At 63.4% G+C, this 27,598-nt stretch overlaps 1 protein-coding gene across 2 annotated transcripts; it reads left to right on the top strand.

Moving 5' to 3' along the window:
* The first annotated feature begins 1,524 nt into the window (after positions 1-1,524).
* Positions 1,525-25,810, top strand: LOC138817752 (paired amphipathic helix protein Sin3b). 2 transcript variants are annotated; one of them, XM_070008385.1, is made up of 19 exons: positions 1,525-1,662; positions 2,208-2,314; positions 3,987-4,137; positions 6,699-6,905; positions 9,226-9,369; positions 14,759-14,881; positions 16,225-16,314; positions 16,594-16,712; positions 17,979-18,186; positions 18,906-19,022; positions 19,677-19,915; positions 20,141-20,324; positions 21,966-22,500; positions 22,818-22,987; positions 23,268-23,441; positions 24,054-24,146; positions 24,533-24,627; positions 24,703-24,907; positions 25,297-25,810. In XM_070008385.1, exons 1-19 carry the CDS (start codon positions 1,561-1,563, stop codon positions 25,525-25,527), a joined length of 3,294 nt encoding a protein of 1,097 aa, XP_069864486.1. In that variant the 5' UTR covers positions 1,525-1,560; the 3' UTR covers positions 25,528-25,810. The 2 variants fall into 2 exon arrangements, with proteins under 2 accessions (XP_069864486.1, XP_069864487.1); XM_070008386.1 differs by lacking the exons at positions 19,677-19,915; positions 20,141-20,324; positions 21,966-22,500; ... (4 more) ...; positions 24,703-24,907; positions 25,297-25,810 and adding an exon at positions 19,313-19,645.
* The last annotated feature ends 1,788 nt before the right edge of the window (positions 25,811-27,598 follow it).

Here is a 27,598-nt window from a genome sequence, read left to right as displayed (position 1 = left end):
CAAAGTGCTGTGACCTTTAACTTTAGGATTCTTGGCTTGTCTCCATTTGATCAGAAGCCCCTGGGGGGAAAACAAGTTTGTGGTTATCTCTTCTCTGGGAATCAGAAAAGCTTTCTGTTGAGAATGTTGGCCTTGGTCTCCTCCACAGCTCCCGGGAGAACACACTTGTCTGGCAGGGTCACACTGAGGCAGCTTTGGTGCCTTGGGACTTTGGGGATGTTGTATGTGGGGCCTACACCCACGCAGACCCTGGAGACAGACCTTTACTAATAAAACGCTCTTCCAAATGTGTATGTGTGTGTGTGTGCTGGTACTGGGATTTGAACTCAGGGGGGGCAGCTGCTGTCCCACTCAAGGCCTGGTGCTTGCTCTTCCATTTGAGCTAGTGCTTCACCTCTGCCTTGTTTTTTTTTTTTTTTGAGTCCGGTCGTGGGGCCTGAACTCTGGGCCTGGGCGCTGTCCCTCAGCTCTTCAGCTTAAGGCTAGCGCTCTACCACTTGAGCCACAGTGCCACTTCCGGCTTTTTTCTTTTCGCTCATGTGGTGCTGAGGAATTGAACCCAGGGCCTCATGCATGCAAGGCAAGCACTCTACCACTGAGCCACCTTCCCAGCCCCTCCACCTCTGCCTTTTTTTTCAGTGAATGGTAAAACCGGTGGCTGGGTCTGGCTTGGCAAAGAACAATGATCCTCAGATCCCTGCCTTGAGAAAATGGGATTATAGGTGGGAGGCACCTGAGTCTGGCTGTCAGAAGACTTCCTTTTGAGTGTGAGCCTAGCTGGTGTGTTCCTATCTGCAGATCCTTCCATTTAGGGTCTGGGTGGGTGTTGTCCCTGAGCTGCTTTGGCTCCAGGCTGGTGCTCTACTACTTGAGCCACCGCTCCACTTTTGGCTTTTTTAGGAGGTAGTTTATTGGAGATAGATATTAGTGTCAGGGCTGGGAAGGTGGCTCAGTGGTAGAGTGCTCACTTCGCATGCATGAGGCCCTGGGTTCGATTCCTCAGCACCACATAAGCAGAAAAAGTGGCGCTGAGGCTCAGGTGGTAGGGCGCTCGCCTTGAGCTGAAGAGCTGAGGGACAGCGCCCAGGACCCGAGTTCAAGCCCCAGGCCTGGCAAATAAAGAGATCAGAGTCTCTCAGGCTTTTCTTCCCCGGGCTGGCTTCGAACCGCGATGCTCAGATCTGGGCCTCCCAGTGTTAGGGATGACGTCTGGGCCCGCGCCCGGCACCGAGTCCTCACCTGGAGGACTCTTCCGAGTTTCCCCCCATTTTCTGCAGTTAGCAACAGAAAAGGATCGCGCGATGCGGGGTGGGCGGCGGGCGTGGGCTCGCGGGGCTCAGCCCGCTCGGCCCGCGGCCCTGCGCTCCGCGCCCGCCCCGCCCCCTCCCCGCGCCCGCCCCGCCCCCTCCCCGCGCCCGCCCCGCCCCCTCCCCGCGCCCGCCCCCGCTCCCCGAGGCGACCACGCCCCCTCGGGCGTCACGGCCCGTGCGGAGGCGGGGCGTGCGCATGCGCGGCGGGCTCTGAGGCGGGGGCGCGGCGGCCGAGGCTCTCACTTCCAACATGGCGCACGCAGGAGGTGGAAGCGGCTCCGCGGGCCGGGGACCGGGCGGCGCTCGCTGGGGTCGTCCGGGCCCCGGCGGCCACGAGAAGTTGCCGGTGCACGTGAGTGGCGGCTCTGTTCTCCGGTGGGACGCGTTTCTGTCAGAGTCCCCGCAGCCCGGCGCCCCCCGCCGCGGCCGCGCCCGGGGCCTCCGCGCTGCGCAGCCGGGGCCGCGCCGCCCCCCGGGCTCCTCAGGCCGCGGCCGCCCCGCGGGCGGGCTCCCGGGCCCCGACCCCGGATCCGGCCCCGGCCCCCCGGCCCCTCGGCCCGACTCCGGCCCCGGCCTCGACCCGGGCCGACCCAGCCCCGCCCCCCCGGCCTCGGCCCCGGCCTCGGCCCCCCGGCTCCGGCCCCCCGGCTCCCCCCCCGGACCCATGCCCAGGCCCGCCACCCCCGGCCCCAGGCCCAGGCCCGCCACCCCCGGCCCCCCCCCCCAGGCCCAGGCCCGCCACCCCCGGCCCCAGGCCCAGGCCCGCCACCCCCGGCCCCCCCCCCAGGCCCAGGCCCGCCACCCCCGGCCCCGACCCGGCCCCGACCCGGCCCTCCCCCCGGCCCCGACCCGGCCCCCCCCCCAGGCCCAGGCCCGCCTGAACGCCCCTCCCCGCAGGTGGAGGACGCGCTCACCTACCTGGACCAGGTGAAGATCCGCTTCGGCAGTGACCCCGCCACCTACAACGGCTTCCTGGAGATCATGAAGGAGTTCAAGAGCCAGAGGTAGCGCGGCCGGCCCCCCCCCCCCCCCCCCCGCCCCACACGGGCTTCCCAGCTCCCTGGACACCGCGCCCCACTCCGGGAGCCTGGAGGCTCCGCGGCAGCCCCCTCCTGTACACCCCGAAAGCCCATCTTCTCCCCGCTAAACCCTCAACGTCAGAGAATGTCTCCGACGTTCCTGTACGTGCTCCGCTAGCTGGCGCAAGCCCTGTCCCCCTCCTCCCGGGGTCCTGGGAGGCCTCTTTGCTCTGGTAGCCTCTCTTCCATGTTCCCAGAACCCCTCCCCACTCTTCCGGAGACCCCAGGCGCTCCCCTCTCCGGGGACAGCCCCTCCGAGGCCTCCACATTTCCCGGGAGCCCCTCCCCTGGTCCGGGTTGGCCATAGACTGAGCGAGGGGTGGGGGCCCCGTCCATCCCCGACCTTGAGCGGCGGGTCCTCGGGAAGGGGAGGGCTGCCCTGCGCGGCTCCCACTCGGGGCTGGCTGGGAGAGGCTGCGGGGGAGGGGAGAGCCAGCCTCGGGTACAGTCGGAGCTCGCTTTTATGTAAAATGTTGCTGTTTTGTTCTGGAAAGATACGGAGGGCTTAGTCTGTTCTCTGGTTTTACAGGGGTGGTTTTGTATCTTTCCTTCTGTGTTCAAGGTGGCTCCACCCGACCAGGCCTGCCTGCTGCCAAGGAGGCGCTGCTGAGCTCTTAGGACCTTGCTATTGCTAATAGGAAATACTACAACATACCGATATTTGTTTTTTGGGGTTACAGTATCAGGAGGGGTAGAGAAACCAGTACCTCGGTCTTTCCAGGTTTTGTAATCCTGGTATGCCCCACACCACAGTGGCAGAGGTAGACCTAGAAACCCAGGCCTCTAAGGTGATATGCAGGCCTCATCCTACTGTGCTGCTCTTAGGGGGTGTGGAGGGTCTGGCCTTCACAGTGGGTGCCTGTGGTCCTGAGGCAGACCTCAGCTGCTCCCTTGTGAAAAAGAAAAGCGGGTTCCTGTGGCACATGCCTGTAGTCCCAGCTTCTCAGAGGGCTCAGTTCTGAGTTCTGAGGGATGACAGTTTGAAACCAGGCAGGAAAATGTGAGATCTTCCAATCAGTAAAAAGCTGGGAGTGGAGCTGTGCTTCAACTGGTAGAGCACCAGCCTTCAATGAAAAAGCTAAGGAAGCCAGGTTCCAGTGGCTCATTCCTGTCATCCTAGCTACTCAGGAGTCTGAGATCCTGAGGATCTCGGTTCAAAGCCAGCCTGTGCAGGAAAGGCGAGACTTTTATCTCCAATACACCACTAGAAAACTGCTGTGGTTCAAGTGATGAAGTGCTAACTTTGAACTGAAGAACTGAGGGACAGTGCCCAAGCCCAGAGTTCAAGCCCCATGACTGACAACCACAACAACAAAAAAGCTAAGGATTAGCAGTACTGTCATGAGAGAAAAAGTGGGCATTTGCGCTTGACGTCTTTTCAGAATCCAGTGCACATGCTTACAGTGATTTGAGGCTGGCTCTGTGCTGTGTGTGGCTTTTGCCATGAGGGCTCAGGGAAGCTGCAGGGGAAATGGAGTCAGGGCAGCAAGTGGGCATACCAGGTACAATGAAATGTGTTGTGCTGTCGCCTAAGAGTGGGACCTGTGTTTGCTTTTCGTTCCAAGCCTCTTAACCACTGTGTTGTTATTTCTCTCAGCATTGATACTCCTGGGGTCATCCGACGTGTGTCTCAGCTCTTCCACGAGCATCCTGACCTCATCGTGGGATTCAATGCTTTCCTGCCCCTTGGGTACCGGATAGACATTCCCAAGAATGGCAAGGTGGACACTCAGTCCCCTGGGGGCCAGGTACGCTGCCGGGTGCAGGGGAGGGACCTCAGCCTGTTGCTGTGCGGCTGCCTTTGTTGTTCACAAGACCCAGGCATGGTCTCTGCTTCTGCTAGACTTGCTAACTGCTTCTCACCCATCAGAATAGATCCAAACACACAGACTGCAGCCTCTGCATCCCCCTGCCCCAAGCTGAGCTGGGTGCTGCGTCCCTCTAACTTAATTACTTAGGAGGAAATGCCAACAGAAGAACTTCAAGTTTTTGCGTTTTAGGACTTAGAGTTTGAAGTGTGTGGACATAACTAGTGAGACCCTGTCTTGAAAACAAATTTTTTTTTTTTAAATTTTTTTAATTTTTTTGGGTCCGGTCGTGGTCGTGGGGCCTGAACTCTGGGCCTGGGCGCTGTCCCTCAGCTCTTCAGCTCAAGGCTAGCGCTCTACCACTTGAGTTACAGCGCTACTTCCGGCTTTTTTGTTTTTGCTTATGTGGTGCTGAGGAATCGAACTCAGGGCCTCATGCATGCAAGGCAAGCGCTCTACCACTGAGCCACCTTCCCAGCCCTGAAAACAAAATTTTTAAGAGGGCTGGGGGTGTTCAGGGCAGAGCACTTGCCTAGCAGGTCCCCGGCCCTGGGTTCAATCCCCCGTCCTGCCTCCTCACCCCCCCCCACCCCCCCACCCCCAGAAAAAAAAGGATTCAGAGGGAGGGCAGCTCAGGGTATATAGCACAAGGCCGCGGTTCCATTCCTGGCCCCTGAATGATAGGTTCCTGGGTCAGGAACATATCAGCCCATCTGTAGCTGCCAAGGCGGGCTGGGGACCCCACCCCTGAACCCGGCCACGAGCCGTTGCTGCCACTAGCAAAAAGTGGAAGACTAGTTAGTGCTGAACAGGGTCATTCGACTAGCTCTCAGCTGGCAATCAAGCCTTTCTGGGATGCTGGGGCGCTGTCGTGCCCCCCGTCTCTGTAGTTCCTTCTTGCTAGAGGAAGGAGTGTGGACAGTGCGCAAGAGCACGCTGAGCTCCTGTCCTCCGCGCTGTGAGCGTGATGGCCTTTCTAGTCACAGCTGTGCATGGAAGGCTTCGCAGGGCATTGTGGGTTGTCTAGCTGCACCTCTGGCCTCTGTCTCCTGCAGAAATGGCTGTCTCAGGCTTTGGTAGTCTTAGCTGCTCTGGAGACAGATCTGGAAGATTGAAGTTTGAGACCAACGCAGGCAGGGAGCTTCTGGGGTTCCGTCGCCAATTAACTAGCACAAAACCCCACAAAAACTGGTAAGGCGGTGCTGCTCCAAGGAAGTGCCTGCCAAGCTCTAGGTCCCGAGTTCCAGGCCCATTACTAGTGCACACAGAACATCTCACCTCTTTTTTGGTTCGGTCGTGGGGCCTGAACTCTGGGTCTGGGCGCTGCCCCTCAGCTCTTCAGCTCAGGGCTAGCGCTCTAACTTCAGCCACAGCGCCACTTCCGGCTTTTTTTCTGCTTATGTGGTGCTGAGGAATTGAACCCAGGGCCTCATGCATGCTGCTAAGCAAGCGCTCTACCACTAAGCCACCTTCCCAGCCCAGCATCTCATCTCTTGTGAGCCACTAGCTCTCCAGTACCGGGAGCCATAGCTGGGCTGGTGCCGACCTGCCACCAACAGAACAGACGTGGACTTTGGGGAAAGGATCCCAGAGGGGAGCTGGCAGCGGCGGTGCCGGGTCGGTTGAAACACCGCTTTTCTCCGTGCTTTCCCACGATGAGGATGTGGTGGAAAATTTCAAGATTTAGTAGCCTAGGCCACTGAATTCCTCAGCTGTGGGCCTGGAGACTCAGCCCTCGAGTTCTTACCAGAAGCTGCTGAGCATCCCTGTCGGGTGTGGCTGCCCCTCCCAGGGGGCCAGTGCATCTGGGCAGCGAGTTCTCGTCCTGCCAGCCCCAGGCAGGCCAGGTCGTCCCTGCAGAGGAGGCGGCCTCCTGCCCCTCCGCCCACCCCCAGCTTTGCCCAGGGAGGCTTCTCAGGGACAGTGGTGCACTGGGTGGCTGCCCCGCCCCATCCTGGCTCCCTGGATCCTTGGAGTGGCTCCTCCCCCATGCGTGTCCCCAGATGTGGACACACATGGCCTGTGGCATTCACGCATCCACTCTCCCCGCAGTGAACACGGCCTTCAGTGTAGGTCTGTGTTCATTCTGTCCTCGAGATTGCCAGCTGCAGCCGAGCGCCCCTTAGCTGTCGAGCTGCTGCCTCTGATGGGTCGGTTCACGCTGTCTTGTTTCCCCAGGACACGTCCTGGGTGTCCAGCAGCCTTGCCCTCCAGCCACAGTGTCTCCCAGTGTCCCCTGGTGCACGGCTGCAGCCCTGGTCAGCCCTCAGCCTTGAGGCAGCCCCGCTTGGGCTTCAGGTGCTGTTGCTTCCTGCAATGGCCTGTCACACTCGTGTGCCACAGCTGGCACAGCTTGGGTGGCACCCAGTCTCTGAGTTGAAGTGTCAGGGTGACACCAAGACAAAAGAGGAGGTGCCTGGTGCCCAGCCACTGTCCCCACAGCGGCCACTGTCCCCCCAGCGGCGGGGCCTGGCGTTGCTCATGGGGTCTGCCTGTTGCAGGAGAATGCTCATGGCGAAGGCGCGGCCGACTTCAAGCCGCAGGCCGCAGCGGCAGCAGCCTGCAAGGAGGAGCGGGGCCAGGGACCCTTGGAGGCGGACTCGGTGGAGTTCAACAATGCTATCAGCTACGTGAACAAGATTAAGACTCGCTTCCTGGACCACCCTGAGATCTACCGCTCCTTCCTGGAGATCCTGCACACCTACCAGGTCAGAGCCACTGCCCCCCCCCCCCCGCCTTCCCCCCTGCCCAGCTCGCTGCCCATGCTCTGCCTCAGCCGTTGGCTTGCTTTGTTTCCTTTGGGGCTATGAACTCACATTGCTCACAGCTGATACATTACCTCTTGAAGGACAGAGGCCTCTTAGCTCTTTTTTTCCTTTTTTGTGAGTTGTGGGGTTTGAACTTGGGGCCTGGGCGCTGTCCCTGAGCCTCTTTGTGCTCAGGACTAGCACTTTACCCACCACTTGAGCCCCAGCACCACTTCTGGCTTGTGAGTGGTTAATTGGAGATGAGAGTCTTGTGGGCTTTGCTGCCCAGCCTGGCTTTGAACTGTATGCTCACATCTCAGCCTCCTGAGTAGCTGTAGGATGACAGGTGTGAGCCACTGACGCCCAGCTTGCTTTGTTTCTTGAGGTAGGGTCTCATTTTTGTCTTATGCTCTCCTGCATTGTGACCCACTGTGGCTGGATGACTGCGTCGTCCGCTTTCTCTGGGAGGAGGGCTCTCAGCTTTCTGCCTGTCTGGCCCCATCGTGTCTTCCGGATCTCCCGAGAAGCTCGAGGACTGTGGTGGGCCTTGGCACCCCACAAGCCATTTAAGGGTGGTACCTGCGCACAGGCCATGCAGCGGTGGCTCACACCTGTGATCCTAGCCGCTCAGGTCAGAACCAGCCCAGGTAGACTGATCTGAGGGACTCAAGTAAGCAGCAAACAACGGGACGTGGCGCTGTGTAAGGCTCACATGGTGGAATGGTAGTCTTGAGTGAAAAAGTTGGGGGACAATGCCAGGCCATCAGTTCAAGTTCCAGTACTCAAAAGCTGTATGACCCTCATACATCAGATGAAGTGTGAGACACACCCGATTTGTTCTTTGAGATGGGATGTCCTTTTTCACACGTAGGGTTGGCCTCACGTGTGACCCCCTACTCTCTGCCTCCCGAGTAACGGGTCACAGATAGGAGCTGCTGTGGAAATGTTTGCGGTCCGTGGTGTGGGTGACACGGGCGGGCCCGGCCAGCGCAGACAAACCAGGCGGCTGTCAGGTTGGAGGCGAAGGGAAGAGGAGGGGTGGGCAAGGAAGGACAGTCTTCTGTGTCTTCAATGGGAACCTGATGCAGGGTGCCAGGTGGCTCCGGCCAGCCTGAGTGCACAGCCCTGCACCTGGCCGCCACCAGCCTGAGTGCACAGCCCTGCACCTGGCCGCCACCAGCCTGAGTGCACAGCCCTGCACCTGGCCGCCACCAGCCTGAGTGCACAGCCCTGCACCTGGCCGCCCGCGGCTCTCCTCCACTGAGTTGCATCAGAGCAAGTGGTTCAGGTTGTGTGTCCCCCCCCCCCCCCCCCCCGCTTCCCACGGTGGGGTGTATGGCCTCCAGTCAACACCGCCCTGAACTTGTCCTGGGATATTCCTCCCTGAGTCGCTGGGGCCTAGGCCCCGGGATCCAGAGGGACCCCGTTTGTCCAGGTCTGCTGGTGGCCGTGGGATGGCTGGGGCACTCTTCCAACTTGTATTTTTTTTCTTTTTTCTTATTTTTCTAGAGCTGCTGGGGTTTTACACTCAGGACCTTTGGCTTTGCTAGGCAAATGCTTTATCACTCAAGTTGTATTCCCAATCTTTTTACTTCTAGTTTTGTTTTTCAGGCTGAGCCTCAAAGAATCTGGCTTCAGACCATGAGCCTCCTACCTATGCCTCCTTTGTAGCTGGATTACAGGCGTGTGCTACCGCCCCTGGCCCTCAGTTGTCAATTAAGTGTGGATTGAGTGGCCTCTGCTCCTTTCTGCCTTGGCTTTCCCGAGCCGTGGGGCTGGCGGGGAGGGTTGAGCACGTGGGAGCACCAAGGCCCACCCCCTCGTCCATCCAAGCTGCCGAAAAGGCAGAAGCCCCAGGCTAGGCTGCCTGGCTCCCTGCCTGCCGTGCGAGGGGCTGAGAGGGCGGGGTGGAGCGGGGTGGGGCCCGAGGGACTCAGGAGTCGCGAGCCCACGGAGGCCCAGCCGGGCCGCAGCTTCTGAGCTCCCTGTGGGCTCGGCCTGTACGCGCTTCTAAAGCCGTCCAGCTTCCAGCCCCTCCTCCTGGGCTCTCCTCCCAGGCCCCTGTGGGGAGCCTTTCTTCCGCACCCCCTCTTTCTCAGCGTCCACATGATGCCTGCCCAGCTCAGCCAGCCTTGCGTCCACCCGCTCCCAGTGTCCCCATACTCCCGGCCCCGGTCTTGTGCTGCTCCTCCGCTGCTCTGTGGTGGCTGGAGGCGCGCCCCGGCTTCCCACACCCCCGGCGTGTGCTGACGCCTCCTTTCCCTCCCCGCCCCGCCCCTAGAAGGAGCAGCTGCACTCCAAGGGCCGTCCGTTCCGCGGCATGTCGGAGGAGGAGGTGTTCACCGAGGTGGCCAACCTCTTCCGTGGCCAGGAGGATCTGCTCTCCGAGTTCGGCCAGTTCCTGCCCGAGGCCAAGCGCTCCCTGGTGAGTGAGCACTGCCCGGTGAGTGAGCGTGGGCTTGGCAGGGAGGAACGGGCCCCCACTCGGGGTGCGGGCGGCCAGATTGGCCCTGGCCAGGTCCTCTGGGCCTTTCTGGTTTAGAGGCCCCTGGGGTGGGGCTGGGGTCCCACCACCCCGTGCCCACTCTCGAGAGCCCGCCTGTGCATAGCCGGCTGTGGGAGGTGCAGGAGGAGCTGGGGGTGGGGGTGGGGTGCAGAGGTGGGTGAGGAGGGGCTGGGCTGGGAAGGTCTGGGGCCCGCACTGACCCCACTTTCTCCCCCAGCTGTGGCCTGAGACCGGCGGAGGCTGCTTTTTCCTTTTGGTTCTCATTTTTGTTTTCTGGATCAGCAGAAGGCTCTTTTGAAAACTTGACATGAAATCTGTGTCAACATAAAGTTCACATGTTAAAGCGCACCCTTGAGTTGCATTACTACACCCCATGTTGCGCAGCCGGCACCTCTTAAGTTCCCTTTCAGCCCCTAGACCCCCCCCTAAAAGGAGGCCCATCCCCGGAGCAGCCCCTCCCAGCCCCCCAGCCGCCATGGCCTGCCTCCTGCCCTCACTTTCCCTCGTGGGGTCCCTGTGTGTTTTTCAGTGTCACATTTCCCTGTCTACGTTCTTGGGGTGAGTGTTCTACTTCCCATGGCTGAGTTTGGTTTCCGTGTGTGCGTGTGTATGTGTGTGTAAATGAATCCTGGGGCTTGAACTCAGAACCTGAGCCCTTCCCCTGAGCTTTGTTGATCAAGGCTAATACTCTACCACTTGCGCCACAGCTCCGCTTCTGGCTTTTGGGTTGTTAATTGGAGATTGTCTCATGGACTTACTACCCAGGCTGGATTCAAGTGGTGCTCCTCAGTCTTGGCCTCCTGAGCAGCTGAGCTGAGGGGAGCCCTGGGCGCTGGCTCCCACGTGCGGGTGGTTATCTGTGCACGTGGTGTGAAGAAGGATGGCTCCATGCTTGCTTCATTGCAAGTCAGCTCGCTGGCTACTGTGGGATCTGGGCAGCGTTCTGTGGTCTGTGAAGTAGTTCCCAGGACCGCCCCTCCCAGCAGTGCCCCGGTGCCCTTTCCAGGCTCCTGTCCTGGTTTCCGATCTCTGTCCTCCCAGGTGGCGTGGGTGTGGGTGGTGCTCCTCCCACAGGCTGGGGGGGGAGGGGGAGGGATCACCCGCTGAGGCCAGCTGGCTGCGTCTGAACCGACCTGAGAGATGCACAGGCTGTCCCTCGCCCGTCCTGTCCACCGGGAGCTCTGGATCGCCCCGATGTGCGCCATTGCCCACATCTCCCTGCCAAACTGCGGTCCCCACAAGCTGTTGGCTTGCAGCAGTCCTGTGGCTCTGGTTTGGGCCTGTGTGGAAGGCCGCTGTGCCCCCTGGGGGCTGGCCTGTGCCCCTGAGGCAGAGCCCTTGCAGTGCCCCGCGGTTCCTCCGCAGCGTCTCCCCGTGCAGCCCAGGCTGCCCTGGATCTCCTCTTCCTACCGTGGCTGCTGAGATTACAGGGCTGCCTGCCAGGCTGGAGACTGAGTTTCAGTGACAATCCTTAGTTGGATTTTTGTGGGGTAGGCATTGGGGTTTTGGTGAGGTGAGGCTGGTTCCCTAGGTGAGGGCAGGGTGTCTCGGGGGTGTCTGCAAGCAGACCCCCGTGGTGGCCCACTCGGCTTCCCTAGCTGCTGCGCCCTGCGCCGGGGGGGGGGGGGGGGGGGGAGCGGCTGCCGGGCCGCTCTGCCGGCGGCTGGGCTGTGGCCACGGGGTCAGGAGGCCACCGCAGGAGCCACAGCTTTTCCCCGGCGCTGCAGTGCGAGCGGGCAGGGATGCTGGACCCCGGGGTGTCGTCCTGGTGTAGGGGAGCCCCCCTTGAGTGTCCTGTCTGCCTGAGTGCTGTGTCACTGTTTTGTCTGTGTCTCGTGTGACTAGGGGCAACACGGGTGTCACCCCCTGCCCTTGGTGACGCTGCCTGTGGCTACTGTGGGGGGGCGGGGCCCCGGGCCGCATGTCAGCACACACTGCGACATGGGGGAGGGTCACCACACTGGGCATCTGGGCCCCCATGGACCCCTTCCTCCTGAGGCCCCTTCTAGATCATCTCCCTGTGCCCACGTCACCTATGTCCTGTGGGTGGGCCCCGTTCTCTGCTGGGGCCAGCTTGCCCCACTGCAGGCTGCCTGGCTCCAGGGCCACCCTACCCTGGTCCCCACGGGGAGGGGGGACACCCTGCATCCTTGTACACTCCCCCAAGCAGCACCCAGGGTGGGGCTTTGGAGGGGCATTCCACAGGCCTCTGCTGGAGATGGGGTGGTAGGTGGGGTGCGGCTGGCCTTGCCACCCTGCCCGGGATCCTGCCCCTCCTGAGGGCCACTGACCCAAAAGCCATGCCAGACTCCCGGCCTGGGCAGCCCCTTCCCAGAATCCCACTTGCAAGCCCTGCCTACTGCATAGGCCCCGCCCTGCACAGCCCCCTCCCCACAGTCAGCATGGGCCTGGGCTGGGGGGCAGCTGGGGACACAGGTGGCCCACATGTACTGGGGCCTCAACCCATCCCAGCAAACCAAGGAACCAGTCAGACCCCAGCCAGCTGGAGTGGGGAGCCCCAGGGCAGCGCCCCCCCACTAGGGGCAGTCCCCACCTCAGGGAGTCAACCACCCCTGGGATGGAGCTCCCCACTAGACCCTCCCGGGCCAGGCACGCGCCACGCGGGTTCTGCACACGGCATGTTGGACACATCCTAGAGCAGGGCGGCCAGGGCAGCGGTGGAGCTGTAATGTGCCATGCAGGCCGGCCCAGCCCAGCACGCGCTCCTGTGCAGGGGGGAATGGAACAAGCCGCTCTCACCTGCCACCTGCTGCACCCCAGCTTTGCCCTGGAGAGTGGGAGCGTGTCTGGGGTTCACCTCGCCGCGTTCACACAGGGAAGGGCCGGCAGTGGCCAGCACAGCTAGGCCCAGCTGGAAAAACACGCCAAACCACAGGGTGCTTTCTGTGCTGGGGCCCAGCCCGCCGGCCGCGAGGTGCCTGCCGCCGCAGGGCGTGACCACACGGGTGAAGGGGTTTGCAGGCGCAGGTGCTAAGCTGGCCTCACCCCTGGAGCAAGGGGTCCCCATCCTCACCTGTCCCCCTTCATGTTTGAAGACCTATAAAAAGGAATTCAGCTGAGGAATGGCTCAATGGGTACCCATTCTGCAGTGACAGTTCTTGGAATAGCTTTGAGCTTTTCAAGAATTCAGTTACTAAGTGCAACTTTGTGAGGAGGGCGTGCTACGCGGCCCAGGCTGGCCTCCGCTAACAGTGCTGGGATCACAGGCACGCATCTGCTCATCCAGCTATTACTTTTTCTCTTTTTTTGGGGGGGGGATCATGAGGCTTGAACTCTGGGCCTGGGCGCTGTCCCTCAGCTCTTCAGCTCAAGGCGAGCGCTCTACCACTTGAGCCACGGTGCCACTTCCAGTTTTCTGGTGGTTTATTGGAGATGAGAGTCTCACGGCCTTTCCTGCCTGGACTGGCTTTGAACCGCGATCCTCAGATCTCAGTCTCCTGAGTAGCTAGGATGACAGGAGTGAGCCCCCAATGCCCAGCTGTAACTTTATTTTAAGAGACAAAAGTCTTCATCTAGGCCCAAAGTCTTCCTTACTTTTTATTCCCCCAGATGGCCAAAAGTGGAATTTCTTTCCAAGAATAGGTTCCCTAGAACCAAGTTTCAGCATCTTTCCAAGGAAACTGGTTACGGTTCAGCACACTGTGTCCGTGGACGTGTGTTTTCGATCCCTCGAAGTTAGAGCACCAGATGCCCCAGATGAACTAATTCCACCTCGTAGTGGTGTGTTCGTTCACCTGTGCATTGTTACCATCATTACTGTTCACGCTGTCCGCTGGGAAGGCCAGTGCTAGGATGGACATCTCAAGGAAAGTAGATTTCCCTCCTCCCTCAGCTCCCTGTGACTCAGAGAAAAAGGCTGCTTCTTTCTAGAAGTTTTCTTCGTCCAGTTGAATTTTATCCTTTGCCAAAAAAAAAAAAAAAAGTGCAATGCCCTACCCCTTGGTCAGCCCTTGGCACCGGGCGGGGCTTTGACTCTGATTTGTTGGTCACTTAGTGCTGCGGAGGGTGGCATGTGCCGTCTGTCTTGTTTGGTATGCCACCACTCCACAGCAGCCATGTGTGCTTCGTGTGTCTGTCCAGGTCCCCCTGGTGGCCTGGGAGCAGGGATTACAGTGGGGGACCCCATTTCGGGTGTTCCCCAGAGATACTCTGCTTCAAATGAGCACTGCTGACAGTCCATGATACGGAGATAAGCCCCAAACCAGCTAGGATGCACTTCCACCCCCAGACATGCACTGTTCCACCAAAGAAGCCAAACCCTGGTCTGCAAGGCACCTGCACCTGGGGCCTGGAGGGCACCGGCCTGCTGCACCTGCTGCCTTTTACCCAAGATGCTTTGCATCTCTGAGTGTTCACATGTGAAGCAGCCTGATTGGCTGACAGGTGACCCCCTGCACGGGCACCTTCAGTATACTCTCCTGTGCCTTCAGCCCGGGGCCATGGCCTCCTCTGCGTCTTCTGGTTGTGTGAGTTTGCTGGGAACATGAGCCTCTGCCCCAGAGAATGTGGAGACCCAAACTAGAACCCAGTCTCTGATGCGTTCATTGGTTAGCTCTGTCGCCTGAGCCATGCCTCCAGTGTGTGTGTGTGTGTGTGTGTGTGTGTGTGTTGTGTGTGATTAGTGTTTGGCTTCTGCCTTGTGCTTGCTAGCTACCTACAGAGCTTTTTGCTTTAGGTGCTTTTCTGATTAACGCGTATTTTTTTGGCCTTGGCCTAAGTCTGGCTTTGGACTATGTTCTGCTCTGACCTAGGGCTTTCTGCATAGCTGGAATTATAGGCACATCCTCCATGCTGTTTCCATCGTTTTTTTTTTGTTTTTGTTTTTTTGCCAGTCATGGGGCCTGAACTCTGGGCCTGGGCGCTGTCCCTCAGCTCTTCAGTTCAAGGCCAGTGCTCTACCACTTGAGCCACAGCGCCGCTTCCGGCTTTCTGGTGATTTGTTGGAGATCAGAGTCTCAAGGACTTTTCTGCCCAGGCTGGCTTTGAACCACGATCGTTGGATCTCAGCTCCTGAGTAGCTAGGATGACAGGGTGATCTACCGTGCCTGGTTCAGCTCTTCCTTTTTACCCAAGCTGGCATTGAACCCCAGTTCTCAGAGTCTCTGTCTCACAAGCAGCTGGCCTTACAGTCATGAGTCACTGCATCGGCGCCATGAGCATCTGCAGAGGCAGGTGTTGGCGTCACCTGGCATGTAGCGGTCCTGGCCTGTGGCGAGTGACCGATGCTGGGGCTGAGCCCGAGCGGGCTTCTGTTCCAGCCATAACGATGCGTGTGCCATGTCCCCAGTTCACAGGCAGCGGGGCGTGTGAGATGAACAGTATCCCGAAGAGTGAGCAGGAGAAGAGCCTGGAGCACAGCAAAAAGCGCTCTCGGCCCTCGCTCCTCCGTCCGGTGTCCGCGCCGGCCAAGGTAACGCAGCGCCGTCCTCCCAGGCCCGGCCTCTGCCTGCTGACCTGAGCCCTGCAGAGTGCTGGGTGCTGGGGCTGGGCTGCTCAGCCATCAATGCTCGCGGCTGGGTTGCTGGTCTATTCCCTCCCGGGTCACCGCTCTGCATTCTTGGGGCTCTCATGTCCATTGCACCGGTGAGGAAGTCGAGCACCCGCCCCCCCTTCTCAGGGCCCCGCCATGGTGGCTTCTGAACCCATCATCCCCTGGGCATTTTTGTTGTTGTTGTTATTGTTTCTGGTGGTTCATTGGAGATGAGTTTCACAGACTTTACTACTTGGGCTGGCTTTGAACTGTGATCCTCATATTTCAGCCTCCAGAATAGCTAGGATGGCAGGCATGAGCCACCAGTGTCTGGCTACTTGGTCATTTCTTTTTTTTTTTTTTTGATTATGGGGCTTGAACTCTGGGCCTGGGCGCTGTCCCTCAGCGCTTCAGGTCAAGGCAAGCGCTCTACCACTTGAGCCACAGCGCCACTTCTAGCTCTTTCTGCTTATGTGGTGCTGACTTGAACCTCATGCATGCTAGGCAAGCATCTACCACTGAGCCAACTTCCCAGCCCCTCCTTGGGCTTTTCTTTTTTTTTTTTTTTTTTGGGTCCAGTCGTGGGGCCTGAACTCTGGGCCTGGGCGCTGTCCCTCAGCTCTTCAGCTCAAGGCGAGCGCTCTACTACTTGAGCCACAGGCTCCACTTCTGGCTTTTTTCTTTTTGCTTATGTGGTGCTGAGGAATTGAACTCAGGGCCTCAGGCATGCAAGGCAAGCGCTCTACCACTGAGCCACCTTCCCAGCCCTCCTTGGGTTTTTCTTATTTGAGTTTGTAGTGTAGTAAATTTTCCTCCCCTTTCGTTTTATGCGCCAGACTCAAAGTACTGTCCCTTGCTGTGGGCGTTTGGCTGGACGCCTTTGCTGTCCCCGGCGTGCCGTGGGGGGCTTGGCAGGGCAGCGGTGCCCGCCAGGCCAAGAGCCGTGCCGTGCTCGGGTCTGCTCAGTCTGCATCCGTCTTAGGTAGAGAAACCTTTGCAGAGCCATTGCAGGCTGCTGCAGCCCTCCCGTGCCCTTCCGCCTGTCCCCTTGTTGCTGGCTGGCTCAGTAGACAGGACCAGGTAGGGCCTCGAACCCCTGGCCTGGCTGGGGTTGCTGTGGCCGTCACTCCTCCCCTACATCCTGGATGGCGCCGCCCCCCAGGTTGACACAGGTCAGGAGGGCAGCGGGGTAGCCCTGCCAGGACGGGCAGCAGGACTGAGCAGACCCCCGGGCCCCCCGCCCACCCCTGCTGCCCGCCCTAACCCTCCGCATGTCTCCACAGAAGAAGATGAAGCTCCGTGGAACCAAAGACCTGTCCCTCGCCTCCGTGGGCAAGTATGGCACGCTGCAGGAGTTCTCCTTTTTTGACAAGGTGGGCCCTTTGGCCTGGGGGTGGGGCCAGAGGGGAGCAGGGGCGGAGCCATGGAGGGCGGGGCCAGAGCTGAGAGAGGGGTGGGGCCACAGCCACCCAGAGGTTGGGTCATGGAGGGGCAGGGGTGGGACCGTGGAGGGTGGGTGGAGCCAGAGGGGAGCAGGGAGCGGAGCCATGGTAGGTGGGGCTGAGGGCAGGCCGGGCTCAACGCACACCCAGGGCCAGCCAGGGCGCTCTGGTAAGTGGCCGGGTCCTGACCCTGTCCCCTCTCCTCCACAGGTGCGCAGGGTTTTGAAGAGCCAGGAGGTGTACGAGAACTTTCTGCGCTGCATTGCCCTCTTCAACCAGGAGCTGGTGTCCGGCTCTGAGCTCCTGCAACTTGTTAGCCCGTTTCTAGGGTGAGTAGCCCTGTGTGGCTGCCAGGTGCTCCGGATTCCGCGTGTGCACGTCCACCCACCGCCTGGGTTAGTTTGTGGGTGACTTACCAGCTGCTTTAAATTGTTGCTGAGGTTACTACAGATGCACAAACATTAGGAAGAAATCACAGGGGAAAGGTTGTACCCAACTGAACCCTGCACCCAACTCCTCCAGGTACCAGCTTTTTCTGGCAAAATTTAAAAAAAGGTAGAAAAGCAAAATTTAAAAAAAGCAAAAAGCAACATCAGGGGGCTGGGAGGTGGCTCAGTGGTAGAGCGCTTGCCTTGCATGCCTGAGGCCCTGGGTTCAATTCCTCAGCACCACATAAGCAGAAAAAAAGCCAGAAGTGGCGCTGTGGCTCAAGTGGTAGAGCGCTAGCCTTGAGCTGAAGAGCTGAGGGACAGCGCCCAGACCCAGAGTTCAGGCCCCACGACCACGACCGGACCCAAAATAAAACAAAAACCCAAAAACAAAAAGCAATATCAGGGAGCCTACGAGGAGGCCCCAAGCCTCCGAGGGGGCTGAGCACCAAGGTGGGGTCCGGCCAGCTGGCGGGGGGTGGGGGCCTCTGCTAGATCTGGCGCAGCTGTGCGGTGTGAGGGCCGTTTACTCACGCCCCAACGTCACAGCGCCATCAAAGCCTGCGAAGGCCTGGGAAGAAGGTGCTGGAATTGGCTCGGGCTTGCCTGAGACCCTGAACAGATTGGGAGTTGGAATGCCTCTTCCCAACACACGCTCAGAATGCTGAGAGTTTTCTTGTAATGGTCAATCAGTCCTGGCTTAACGGGAACTCTGATTCCACCCTAAAACCTTGTTGGGAGCCCAAGAGTACACTTAGGTTTACGCAAATTGTTTACCATTTAGCTCTCCTTCCCAGAATAAGAAGGTTGCCTACCACTTGTAGACAAAACGTAGTCACCTGCTGAAGTTTGTGCCTTATTTCCTTGCACAAGACCAACAAAAACCTTGCCAGCAGAGGGCTACAGGTCATCTGGTACCCCAAATCTCAGTTGCAAGGTACAGTCTCCGTTACTGTGTTGCTCCTGGTCTCGTATTAAGGACCACGCAGTGGGTTGCAACAGGCTTGGGTGGGACAGACTCACTGACCGGAGGAGAGACATTTCCACGCCTGCTTTCTCTGCTGGCCTTCCTGGCACTGAATTCCATTGAGGCCACTGTCACATTTCCAGATCATTGTTGTCTAATGTAATGCTTGTGCAATGCTAATGTATGATGTATCTTTGAAGGAAATTTCCAGAACTCTTTGCACAGTTCAAGTCCTTCCTGGGGGTGAAAGAGCTGTCGTTTGCACCACCCATGAGTGAGCGGTCTGGGGATGGAATCAGCCGAGAAATCGACTACGCGTCCTGCAAGCGCATTGGGTCCAGCTATCGGGCGCTCCCCAAAACCTACCAGCAGCCACGGTGCAGCGGGAGGACGGCCATCTGCAAGGAGGTAACTCTCCCCGTGGGGTCACAGCCAGCTAGGCTGGGGACCCCTTCCTCAGCAGATGCCCCGGGTGTCCTGTTACAGTAGAGACGGAGTGACAGACTCCATCAGAACATCTGAGAGCCTTGCGGCCCCTGATCTTAGCTTCACCCTTGCACATTCAGATGAGTGGTGCATTTCCAGAATCCAGGTGTGCCCACTGGATTCCAGGTTTATAGTCCCGGGGTCAGCAACGTGCTATGAGACCCAGGTGGCTCACTGCCTGTGTTTGTGAATTATTTTTTTGTTGGTCCTGGGGCTTGAACTCTGGGCCTGGGCGTTGTCCCTCAGCTCTTCAGCTCAATGGGAGCGCTTTACCACTTGAGCCACAGCGCCACTTCTGGTTTGCTGGTGGTTCCTTGGAGATCAGAGTCTCACGGACTTTCCTGCCCAGGCTGGCTTTGAACCGCGATCCTCAGATCTCAGCCTCCTGAGAAGCTGGTATGACAGGTGTGAGCCACTGGCACCCGGCTGCGTCAATAGTTGTATTGGCACACCACACAGCCACATGCGTGTATGGATGCAGCCAGTGGCTACTTTCTTAGCACAAGGGCAGAATTGAGCATTGCAGACAGAGCTACGGCCCATTAAAGTTAAAACACTCCTTCACGACTTCACCGGGCTCATGATAAAGTCAGGGTCTTTGTGTGTCCCATGATGCTTTGCACTGGCTTCTCTCTGAACAGGTACTGAACGACACCTGGGTGTCTTTCCCCTCCTGGTCTGAAGACTCAACCTTTGTTAGCTCTAAGAAGACGCCCTACGAGGAGCAGCTGCATCGCTGTGAGGATGAGCGCTTCGAGGTGCGTGTGCCGCCCCAGCTGCCTTTCTCTGTCCTCCCTATTCTCCTGCTGCTCGTCTGCAGTGGGGAAGACCACGGGACTGCTCATGGGTGATAGCGTTTGCCCCTAGGAGGCCCCGCCCACTCCAGAGCCCCCACCTCTTCCTGTGTCCTGCTTCTCCTGGAGGCCCCGCCCCCAGGACCCCGCCCACTGCGGCATGCGGAATCCAGCCTTGTGAGCTTGGGATGGGACATCAGGCAGTAGTAGAGGTGTGTACCTGTGCACGTCTGTTCTTTGCACATGTGTGTCAGTCCTGTGAAGTCTCACTGTATCCTCCAGTCAGGATCCTGAACAGCCCAGGTCCAGGTGAGACTGCTGCACTCGCACACACCCGACACTTCGTCACCTCAGGACCTTGTGGAATGGTGTAAACAGCACGCTAGCCCCGCGCCGCCGTGTCCCGGGCCGAGTCCTCACTCCTGCCCTTGAGTTACTGGGCGCTACTGAGCTCTTGGGCCCTGGGGACCATCCCTGTCCTCACATGGTGTACCAGTCACCAGTGTGTGGTCACCAGGACCACACCACCCCGCAGCCCGCCCCTCGCCTTGGCCTTCCTTGAACCCCACGTCTGGCCGCCAGCCTCTGCTGGAGCCGACCTCCTGCTTCCTTCCGTAGTTAGACGTGGTCCTGGAGACCAACCTGGCCACCATCCGGGTGCTGGAGAGCGTGCAGAAGAAGCTGTCTCGGATGGCGCCTGAGGACCAGGAGAAGTTCCGGCTGGACGACGCACTGGGCGGCACGTCCGAGGTCATCCAGCGGCGCGCCATCCACCGCATCTACGGGGACAAGGCCCCCGAGATCATCGAGAGCCTCAAGAAGAACCCGGTCACAGCCGTCCCCGTTGTCCTGAAGAGGTGTGCTGGCCCCGGGGAACCCTCACTCCAACTGTCTGCCCCCCAACCCCGCCTTTCTTTTGTGGCCCAGGCCGGCCTAGAACTCATGATCCTTTGGCCTCAGCCACCTGCATGCTGGCATTGGGACTGCATCCTTTGCTCCCTCCCAGCACTGGTGGGGGAGGCAGGAGGGCAGGCTGCCCCTGGCACCCCCCCATCCCGGCCCTGAGCCCCCGCACCCCGCAGGCTGAAGGCCAAGGAGGAGGAGTGGCGGGAGGCTCAGCAGGGCTTCAACAAGATCTGGAGGGAGCAGTACGAGAAGGCGTACCTCAAGTCCCTGGACCACCAGGCTGTGAACTTCAAGCAGAACGACACCAAGGCCCTGCGCTCCAAGAGCCTGCTCAACGAGATCGAGAGCGTCTATGATGAGGTGAGGCCCAGGCTGCCCTGCCGGGTCTGGCCGCTCCCCGCGCGCCCTGCTCCCCGCCGGCCCTGCTCCCTGCCGGCCCTGCTCCCCGCCGGCCCTGCTCCCCGCGCGCCCTGCTCCCCGCCGGCCCTCCTCCCCGCGCGCCCTGCTTCCCACCGGCCCTGCTCCCTGGGGGGCCCTGCTCCCCGCCGGCCCTGCTCCCCGCCGGCCCTGCTCCCCGCCGGCCCTGCTCCCCGCGCGCCCTGCTCCCCGCCGGCCCTGCTCCCCGCCGGCCCTGCTCCCCGCGCGCCCTGCTCCCTGGGGGGCCCTGCTCCCCGCTCGCCCTGCTCCCTGCCGGCCCTGCTCCCCGCGCGCCCTGCTCCCTGGGGGGCCCTGCTCCCCGCGCGCCCTGCTCCCTGGGGGGCCCTGCTCCCCGCGCGCCCTGCTCCCCGCCGGCCCTGCTCCCCGCGCGCCCTGCTCCCTGGGGGGCCCTGCTCCCCGCTCGCCCTGCTCCCTGCCGGCCCTGCTCCCCGCGCGCCCTGCTCCCTGGGGGGCCCTGCTCCCCGCGCGCCCTGCTCCCTGGGGGGCCCTGCTCCCCGCGCGCCCTGCTCCCCGCCGGCCCTGCTCCCTGGGGGGCCCTGCTCCCCGCGCGCCCTGCTCCCTGGGGGGCCCTGCTCCCCGCGCGCCCTGCTCCCTGGGGGGCCCTGCTCCCCGCATGCCCTGCTCCCTGCGCGCCCTGCTCCCTGCCGGCCCTGCTTCCCGCGTGCCCTGCTCCCTGCGCGCCCTGCTCCCTGGGGGGCCCTGCTCCCCGCGCGCCCTGCTCCCCGCGTGCCCTGCTCCCTGCCGGCCCTGCTCCCTGCGCGCCCTGCTCCCTGGGGGGCCCTGCTCCCCGTGCGCCCTGCTCCCTGCTGGCCCTGCTCCCTGGGGGGGTCCTGCTCCCTGGGGGGGTCCTGCTCCCTGGGGGCCCTGCTCCCTGGGGGGCCCTGCTCCCTGGGGGTCCTGCTCCCTGCCGGCCCTGCTCCCTGGGGGGCCCTGCTCCCTGCCGGCCCTGCTCCCTGGGGGTCCTGCTCCCTGCTGGCCCTGCTCCCTGCCGGCCCTGCTCCCTGGGGGCCCTGCTCCCTGGGGGGCCCTGCTTCCTTCCGGCCCTGCTCCCCGTGCGCCCTGCTCCCTGCTGGCCCTGCTCCCTGGGGGGGTCCTGCTCCCTGGGGGGGTCCTGCTTCCTGGGGGCCCTGCTCCCTGGGGGTCCTGCTCCCTGGGGGTCCTGCTCCCTGCCGGCCCTGCTCCCTGGGGGTCCTGCTCCCTGCCGGCCCTGCTCCCTGGGGGGCCCTGCTTCCTTCCGGCCCTGCTCCCTGGGGGTCCTGCTCCCCGCCGGCCCTGCTCCCTGGGGGTCCTGCTCCCTGCCGGCCCTGCTCCCTGGGGGTCCTGCTCCCTGCCGGCCCTGCTAGCTGCCTCCATTGCAGCTGCAGAAGAGCGAGGCAAAGCACGCTGCTTCCTGCGCGCGCTGCCCCCCAGACCCCCCACAGCCCGGCCCCTGCCCCACTCACGCATCAGGAACCTACCAGTGGATCTGGGCAGGGGCTCTCGTCCAACCCCGCCCCTAGCCTGGGAAGGGGGTGCACACTTGGGGTGAAGGTGGAGGCGGGTCCTGATCCCCTGCCTGCCCAGCACCAGGAGCAGCACTCGGAGGGGCGCAGCGCACCAGCCAGCGAGCCGCACCTCATCTTCGTGTATGAGGACCGGCAGGTGCTGGAGGACGCCGCGGCGCTGGTGGGCTACTACGTGAAGCGGCAGCCGGCCATCCAGAAGGAGGACCAGGCCACCATGCAGCAGCTGCTGCTCCGCTTCCTGCCCGGCCTCTTCTTCTCCCAGCACCCAGGGCCGGGGCCTGAGGAGCCGGGGCCCGAGCGCGAGGGGCCGGCGGGGCCCAGCGTAGAGCCGGCCGAGCTTGGGAAGCCGGTGGGGCCCGGGCCCGAGGAGGCGGCCCGGGACGATGTGTACAGCCTGTTCTTTGCCAATAACAACTGGTACTTCTTCCTGCGCCTGCACCACACGCTGTGCGCGCGGCTGCTCAAGATCTACCGGCAGGCGCAGAAGCAGCTGCTGGAGTACCGGGCGGAGAAGGAACGGGAGCAGCTGCTGTGCGCTGGCCGCAGGGAGAAGGGTGGCGACCCCGCCATGGAGCTGCGTCTCAAGCAGCCCAGTAAGACCCGCAGCTCAGAGGCAGCGTGCCCCAGGGCTCCACGCCGGCAGGACACCACACCTTGCCCCTCCTGGCACGCAGTCACCGTTTGCTCAGGCGCTGCCTTTCCTGAGCCCCGCGGACAGGGTTAGGCAGACGCCGCATTCCCTGGTGACCATGGGTTCCTCCAGGGGCGGCTGTGTGGGTTGGCGCTTTTCCCTGGCTTCCCCAGAGCCTGGATGCCGTAGTGAATTAGAGGGCCCCATTTCCTCTTTCCTGGCTGAGTCTTATTGCGAGGTATAGGCGGGTGTGCATGAGCGGGCACTGTCCCCTCCCAGGTGAGGTGGAGCTGGAGGAGTACTACCCCGCCTTCCTGGACATGGTGCGGAGCCTGCTGGAGGGGAGCATCGACCCCGCGCAGTATGAGGACGCCTTGCGGGAGATGTTCACCATTCATGCCTACATCGGCTTCACCATGGACAAGCTGGTGCAGAACATCGCGCGCCAGGTGAGCAGGTGGTGCTGGTGGCTAGCGGGGTGGAGGGGGGGGCTGGCACACCTGGCCCTGGGGGTCCATTTGGCAGGTCAGGCTGTGGTCTGGTCTGGTTTGGCTGTGGCGTGGTAGTCTGGTGTGGTCTGGCGGGCTGTGGGCCCCACCTAGGTCCCCCTGTGTGGCCCATCAGGATCCCGGGCTTCCCCTGCACCTAGCAGAACTATCCTCACGGCTGGGGCCCTGGCCGACTTCCCCCAGCGGAGGTGGCAGCGTCCGGCCTGCTCTCCCTCTCCAGCTGCACCACCTGGTGAGCGACGACCTGTGCCTGAAGGTGGTGGAGCTCTACCTGAACGAGAAGAAGCGGGGCGCCGCTGGGGGCAACCTGTCCTCCCGCTGCGTGCGTGCGGCCCGGGAGACCAGCTACCAATGGAAGGCCGAGCGCTGCATGGCGGATGAGAACTGCTTCAAGGTGAGCCCCAGCCCCGGCCCCCGGCCCCCGGCCCCGGCCCCAGCTCCAGCCCCGGCCCCAGCCCCGGCCCCCTGCCCCCGGCCCCAGCTCCAGCCCCCGGCCCCAGCTCCAGCCCCGGCCCCCGGCCCCGGCCCCAGCTCCAGCCCCGGCCCCAGCTCCAGCCCCGGCCCCCGGCCCCCGGCCCCGGCCCCCGGCCCCGGCTCCAGCCCTGGCCCCCGGCCCCGGCTCCAGCCCCAGCTCCAGCCCCGGCCCCCGGCCCCAGCTCCAGCCCTGGCCCCAGCTCCGGCCCCGGCCCCAGCCCCAGCTCCAGCCCCGGCCCCCAGCCCCAGCCCCAGCCCCCCGGCCCCAGGCCCCAGCTCCAGCCCCCCGGCCCCCGGCCCCGGCTCCAGCCCCCCGGCCCCGGCCCCCGGCCCTGGCCCTCCAACAGGCCACGCCCAGAGCCCCCTGCTGGAGCCCTGCCCCCCATCGTGACCGCCCCCTGCTGGCCCTGCCCCAGACCACGCCCCCGGATCCCCGCCCACAGCCAGCCCCGCCCCGGCCTCAGGCCACGCCCCCAGAGCCCCACGCGGTCCTTCCTGGGTCACGCCCCCGCCCGGCCCCGCCCCTCCCCAGGTGATGTTCCTGCAGCGCAAAGGACAGGTGATCATGACCATCGAGCTCCTGGACACGGAGGAGGCCCAGACGGAGGACCCCGTGGAGGTGCAGGTGCGGCTCCCCGCGTCCCTGCAGAGCACGGCGGGGTGGCTCCCTCCCGCCGCCCAGCTCTGGCTCCAGGGAGCTCCGGGCCGGTGGGGGTGGGGGTGCTTCGGCCCGGCCCGGCCCCCAAGGGCTGAGGGCTCGGCTCACAGGCGCTGCGGCCTGGGCCGGCGGCAAGGCTCGGGGCAAGGAGGTGTAGGGGGGCCCTGCTGTGTCCCGGAGGCCTCCCCCTCCCCAGGCCCCGCTCCCCGGATCCCGCTCCCCGGATCTCAGGCTGACCCGTCCGCAGCCCGGCCAGCGAGCACCCCGGGCCGCGGGCAGGCCGGGGGGGGGGGGGGGAGGACGGCAGGACGGCCCCGCCCGGTCCCCGCTCAGCCCCCTCCTGTCGCCCGCAGCACCTGGCGCGCTACGTGGAGCAGTATGTGGGTCCCGACGGCGCGGCCGGCCCGCCCGCCGCCGGCTTCCTGCTGAAGCCCGTGTTCCTGCAGAGGTGAGCCGCCGGGGTGGGGCCGGGGCCGGGGGAGTCGCGGGCCCGCGCCGGGGCTCACGCACCCGCCGCCCGCAGGAACCTGAAGAAGTTCCGGCGCTGGCAGTGCGAGCAGGTGCGGGCGCTGCGTGGCGAGGCCAAGAGCTCCTGGAAGCGGCTGCTGGGTGTGGAGAGCGCGTGCGACGTGGCCTGCCGCTTCCGCCTGGGCTCGCACAAGATGGTCTTCGTGGTCAACTCGGAGGACTACATGTACCGCCGCGGCACGCTGGGCCGCGCGCGCCAGGTGTGCGCAAGCCCCTCCCCGCCCCCCGCGCGCCCCGCCCCCCGCGCGCCCCGCCCCCCGCGCGCCCTGCCCCCCGCGCGCCCCGCCCCCCGCGCGCCCCGCCCCCTGCACGGCGCGTGCCCCCCCCCGCGCCCTCAGGTCCCTTCCTCCTGGGATGGCGGCGGCCCCGCCCCTCACCCGGGCCCCGCCCCCTGCACGGCGCGTGCCCCGCCCCCTCCTCAGGTCCCTTCCTCCTGGGATGGCGGCGGCCCCGCCCCTCACCCGGGCCCCGCCCCCTGCACGGCGCGTGCCCCGCCCCCGCGCCCTCCTCAGGTCCCTTCCTCCTGGGATGGCGGCGGCCCCGCCCCTCACCCGGGCCCCGCCCCTCACCCGGGCCCCGCCCCCCACAGGTGCAGCCCCTGGTGCTGCGGCGGCACCACCGGCACTTCGCGCGCTGGCACGGGCGCTGGCTGGAGCAGCACGTGACGGCGGAGGCGGCCGGCCTGGTGCAGGACTGGCTCATGGGCGAGGAGGACGAGGACATGGTGCCCTGCAAGACGCTGTGCGAGACGGCGCTGGTGCACGGGCTGCCGGTGACCCGGTACCGCGTGCAGTACAGCCGCCGCCCGGCCTCGCCCTGAGCCCTCCCAGGCGTGAGGCGGGGCCCAGGGCCTTCCAGAAACATCCACGAACGCACACATTTATTCCTTTACGCCCAGACGTGGGCCACGCCCCGCGGCTTCTGGGGTGAACCCTGCGTGGCCCCCGCCCCCCGGCCCCCGCGCCCCCCTCCGCCTTGGGGGCCGCCCGCCGAGCCCCCCGCATGCGCGCGCAGGCGCTCCTCGTGCCCCCGCAGCCGTTTTGAATGTAGTTTTCCTTTTCTATTTATTTGCACACTAAAGGTAAAAATAAATCTTGACTACAGGCCCGGGTCCCCGTGTCTCCCGCGCTGGGCCCGCACGTGCGTGTCCCCCGTACCGCAGGTGTGCCCGTTGGTGCCAAACACACCCGCCAACCCCGCCCTGCGCGCTCCGCGCACTTTAGCGGGAATCGGGGGAGCACGCAGGCCCCGAGTTCAGGCCCCCGCAGCGCTGTGCGTCCGTGCGGGATGCGATCCCGCAATCCCAGCACCTGGAGGCAGGGCCGGAGCAGCTCAAGACCTGACCGCCCGCCGCACAGTGAGTAGAGGGGGAGAAGGATTTTCTGGTCGGTCCTGGGTCTTGAACTCTGGGCCTGGGCGCTGCCCCTCAGCTCGTCAGCCCAAGGCGAGCGCTCTACACTTGAGCCACAGCGCCATTTTGGTTTTTCTGGTGGTTCATTGGAGATAGGAGTCTCACAGTCTTTCCTGCCTGGGCTGGCTTTGAACCGCGATCCTCAGATCTCAGCCTCCCGAGTAGCCAGGAGAAAGGGCGTGAACAGGTGCCCAGCTTAAAAACAACGCAAAGATTTTGAGCCCTGTGAAAGTCGCCACCACGTTGGGCATGAGTGCTCCGGTCCCGCCTGCCTGGGCCGCACAGACCGACTTCGCGTGCTCCTGTGAGGGCCTGGAGAGCCGGCGGCCGGGGTAGAACCTGGGTCCTGGGCTTGCCAGGCAGGATCCCTGCCGCCTCCCGCCAGAACCCAGCTCAGCCCCGTTTGGCACTGGTTATGGCGACGCTGGTGTCTCCCTTCAGCTGCGCAGCGCATCTGAGCCGGCATCCGCCTAGACGTAGGCTTCGCAGTGCGCTGGGATTGCAGGGCGAGGTGGCTCACGAATTCTCTGCCCTGCCAGAACCACGATCCTCCCGTTCTCAGCCTCCCAAGTACGCAGTGACAGTGAGCGCCGTGCGCCTGGCTCTTGCCTTTCGGTCCCCACAGTGACTGGCTGGCGTCCTGCCCGCCCAGCACCTCTGAACATCCGTCTAGACTTCTTCCCGTGCGTGCGTGCGTGTCTGGCGGCCGGCTCACCCCGATCCCACGCTGACCCCATCTCCACCGTCACCTTCCTGACGCTGGCACTCTGCCTATCCGGCACTGGGGCCAGGCGCGAGCCCGCGGAGGGTTCAGATGCCTGCGCCTTTGGGTTCTGCCCTCTGCCCCGACCCCTTTGGAACAGGGAGCCTGGGACTCCCGCTCTAGCTCTGCAGGGCTGGCTTGCAGGTGCGAGCCACCACGCACCCCGGTGGGGGCCGGGGGCAGGGCGTGAGGGTCGCCTGGCTCGGCGTCCACCCGTCATCGCCTCGCGTGCCCCGGGGTGTGTGGTGGGCGCCGGCTTTGGGGGCGGCCGGGACGGGACACGAGCCGAGCGCGGGTGGCGGCAAGTGGCCCCTTGGCCCCCAGATGCTTCCTGGGCCGGACAGAGGCCGCGGCCGGTTTGGGGGGTGGCGGGCGGGCTCGTGTCTCCCGGGCGCCGGGATCCGGGGTAGGGGCGGCCGGAGGGCGCGGGAGAGCAGTGCTGCGTGGCCGCGGCTCCGGTGGGACGGGACGCGGGGCCGCTGCGGCCGGGGCTGGGGCGGGGCCGCGGCCACGCAGGGCCCCTCCACCTGCGGCCTCGGCCTCGGGAGGCAGCGCCACGGCGGGGCCCTGACCCCGGACCCCAGAACGCCGGAGCTTCCGGCCGTCCTGGCGCCCCGCCTGTGTCCCCGCGGCCCCTGACTCCGCACCCGGGTGGAAACGCCCCGCCCACGGGGCCGCCCACGGCACCGGGCAGTCTCATCAAGTCCGTTTCCTGAC

This window comes from Dipodomys merriami, unplaced genomic scaffold (genome assembly GCF_024711535.1).
Source record: "Dipodomys merriami isolate MVZ:Mamm:240054 unplaced genomic scaffold, mDipMer1.0.p SCAF_70, whole genome shotgun sequence".
NCBI classification, from domain to species: domain Eukaryota; kingdom Metazoa; phylum Chordata; class Mammalia; order Rodentia; family Heteromyidae; genus Dipodomys; species Dipodomys merriami.
Note: the sequence above shows the minus strand (reverse complement) of the source record. Positions and strands in the feature narration are given on the sequence as shown.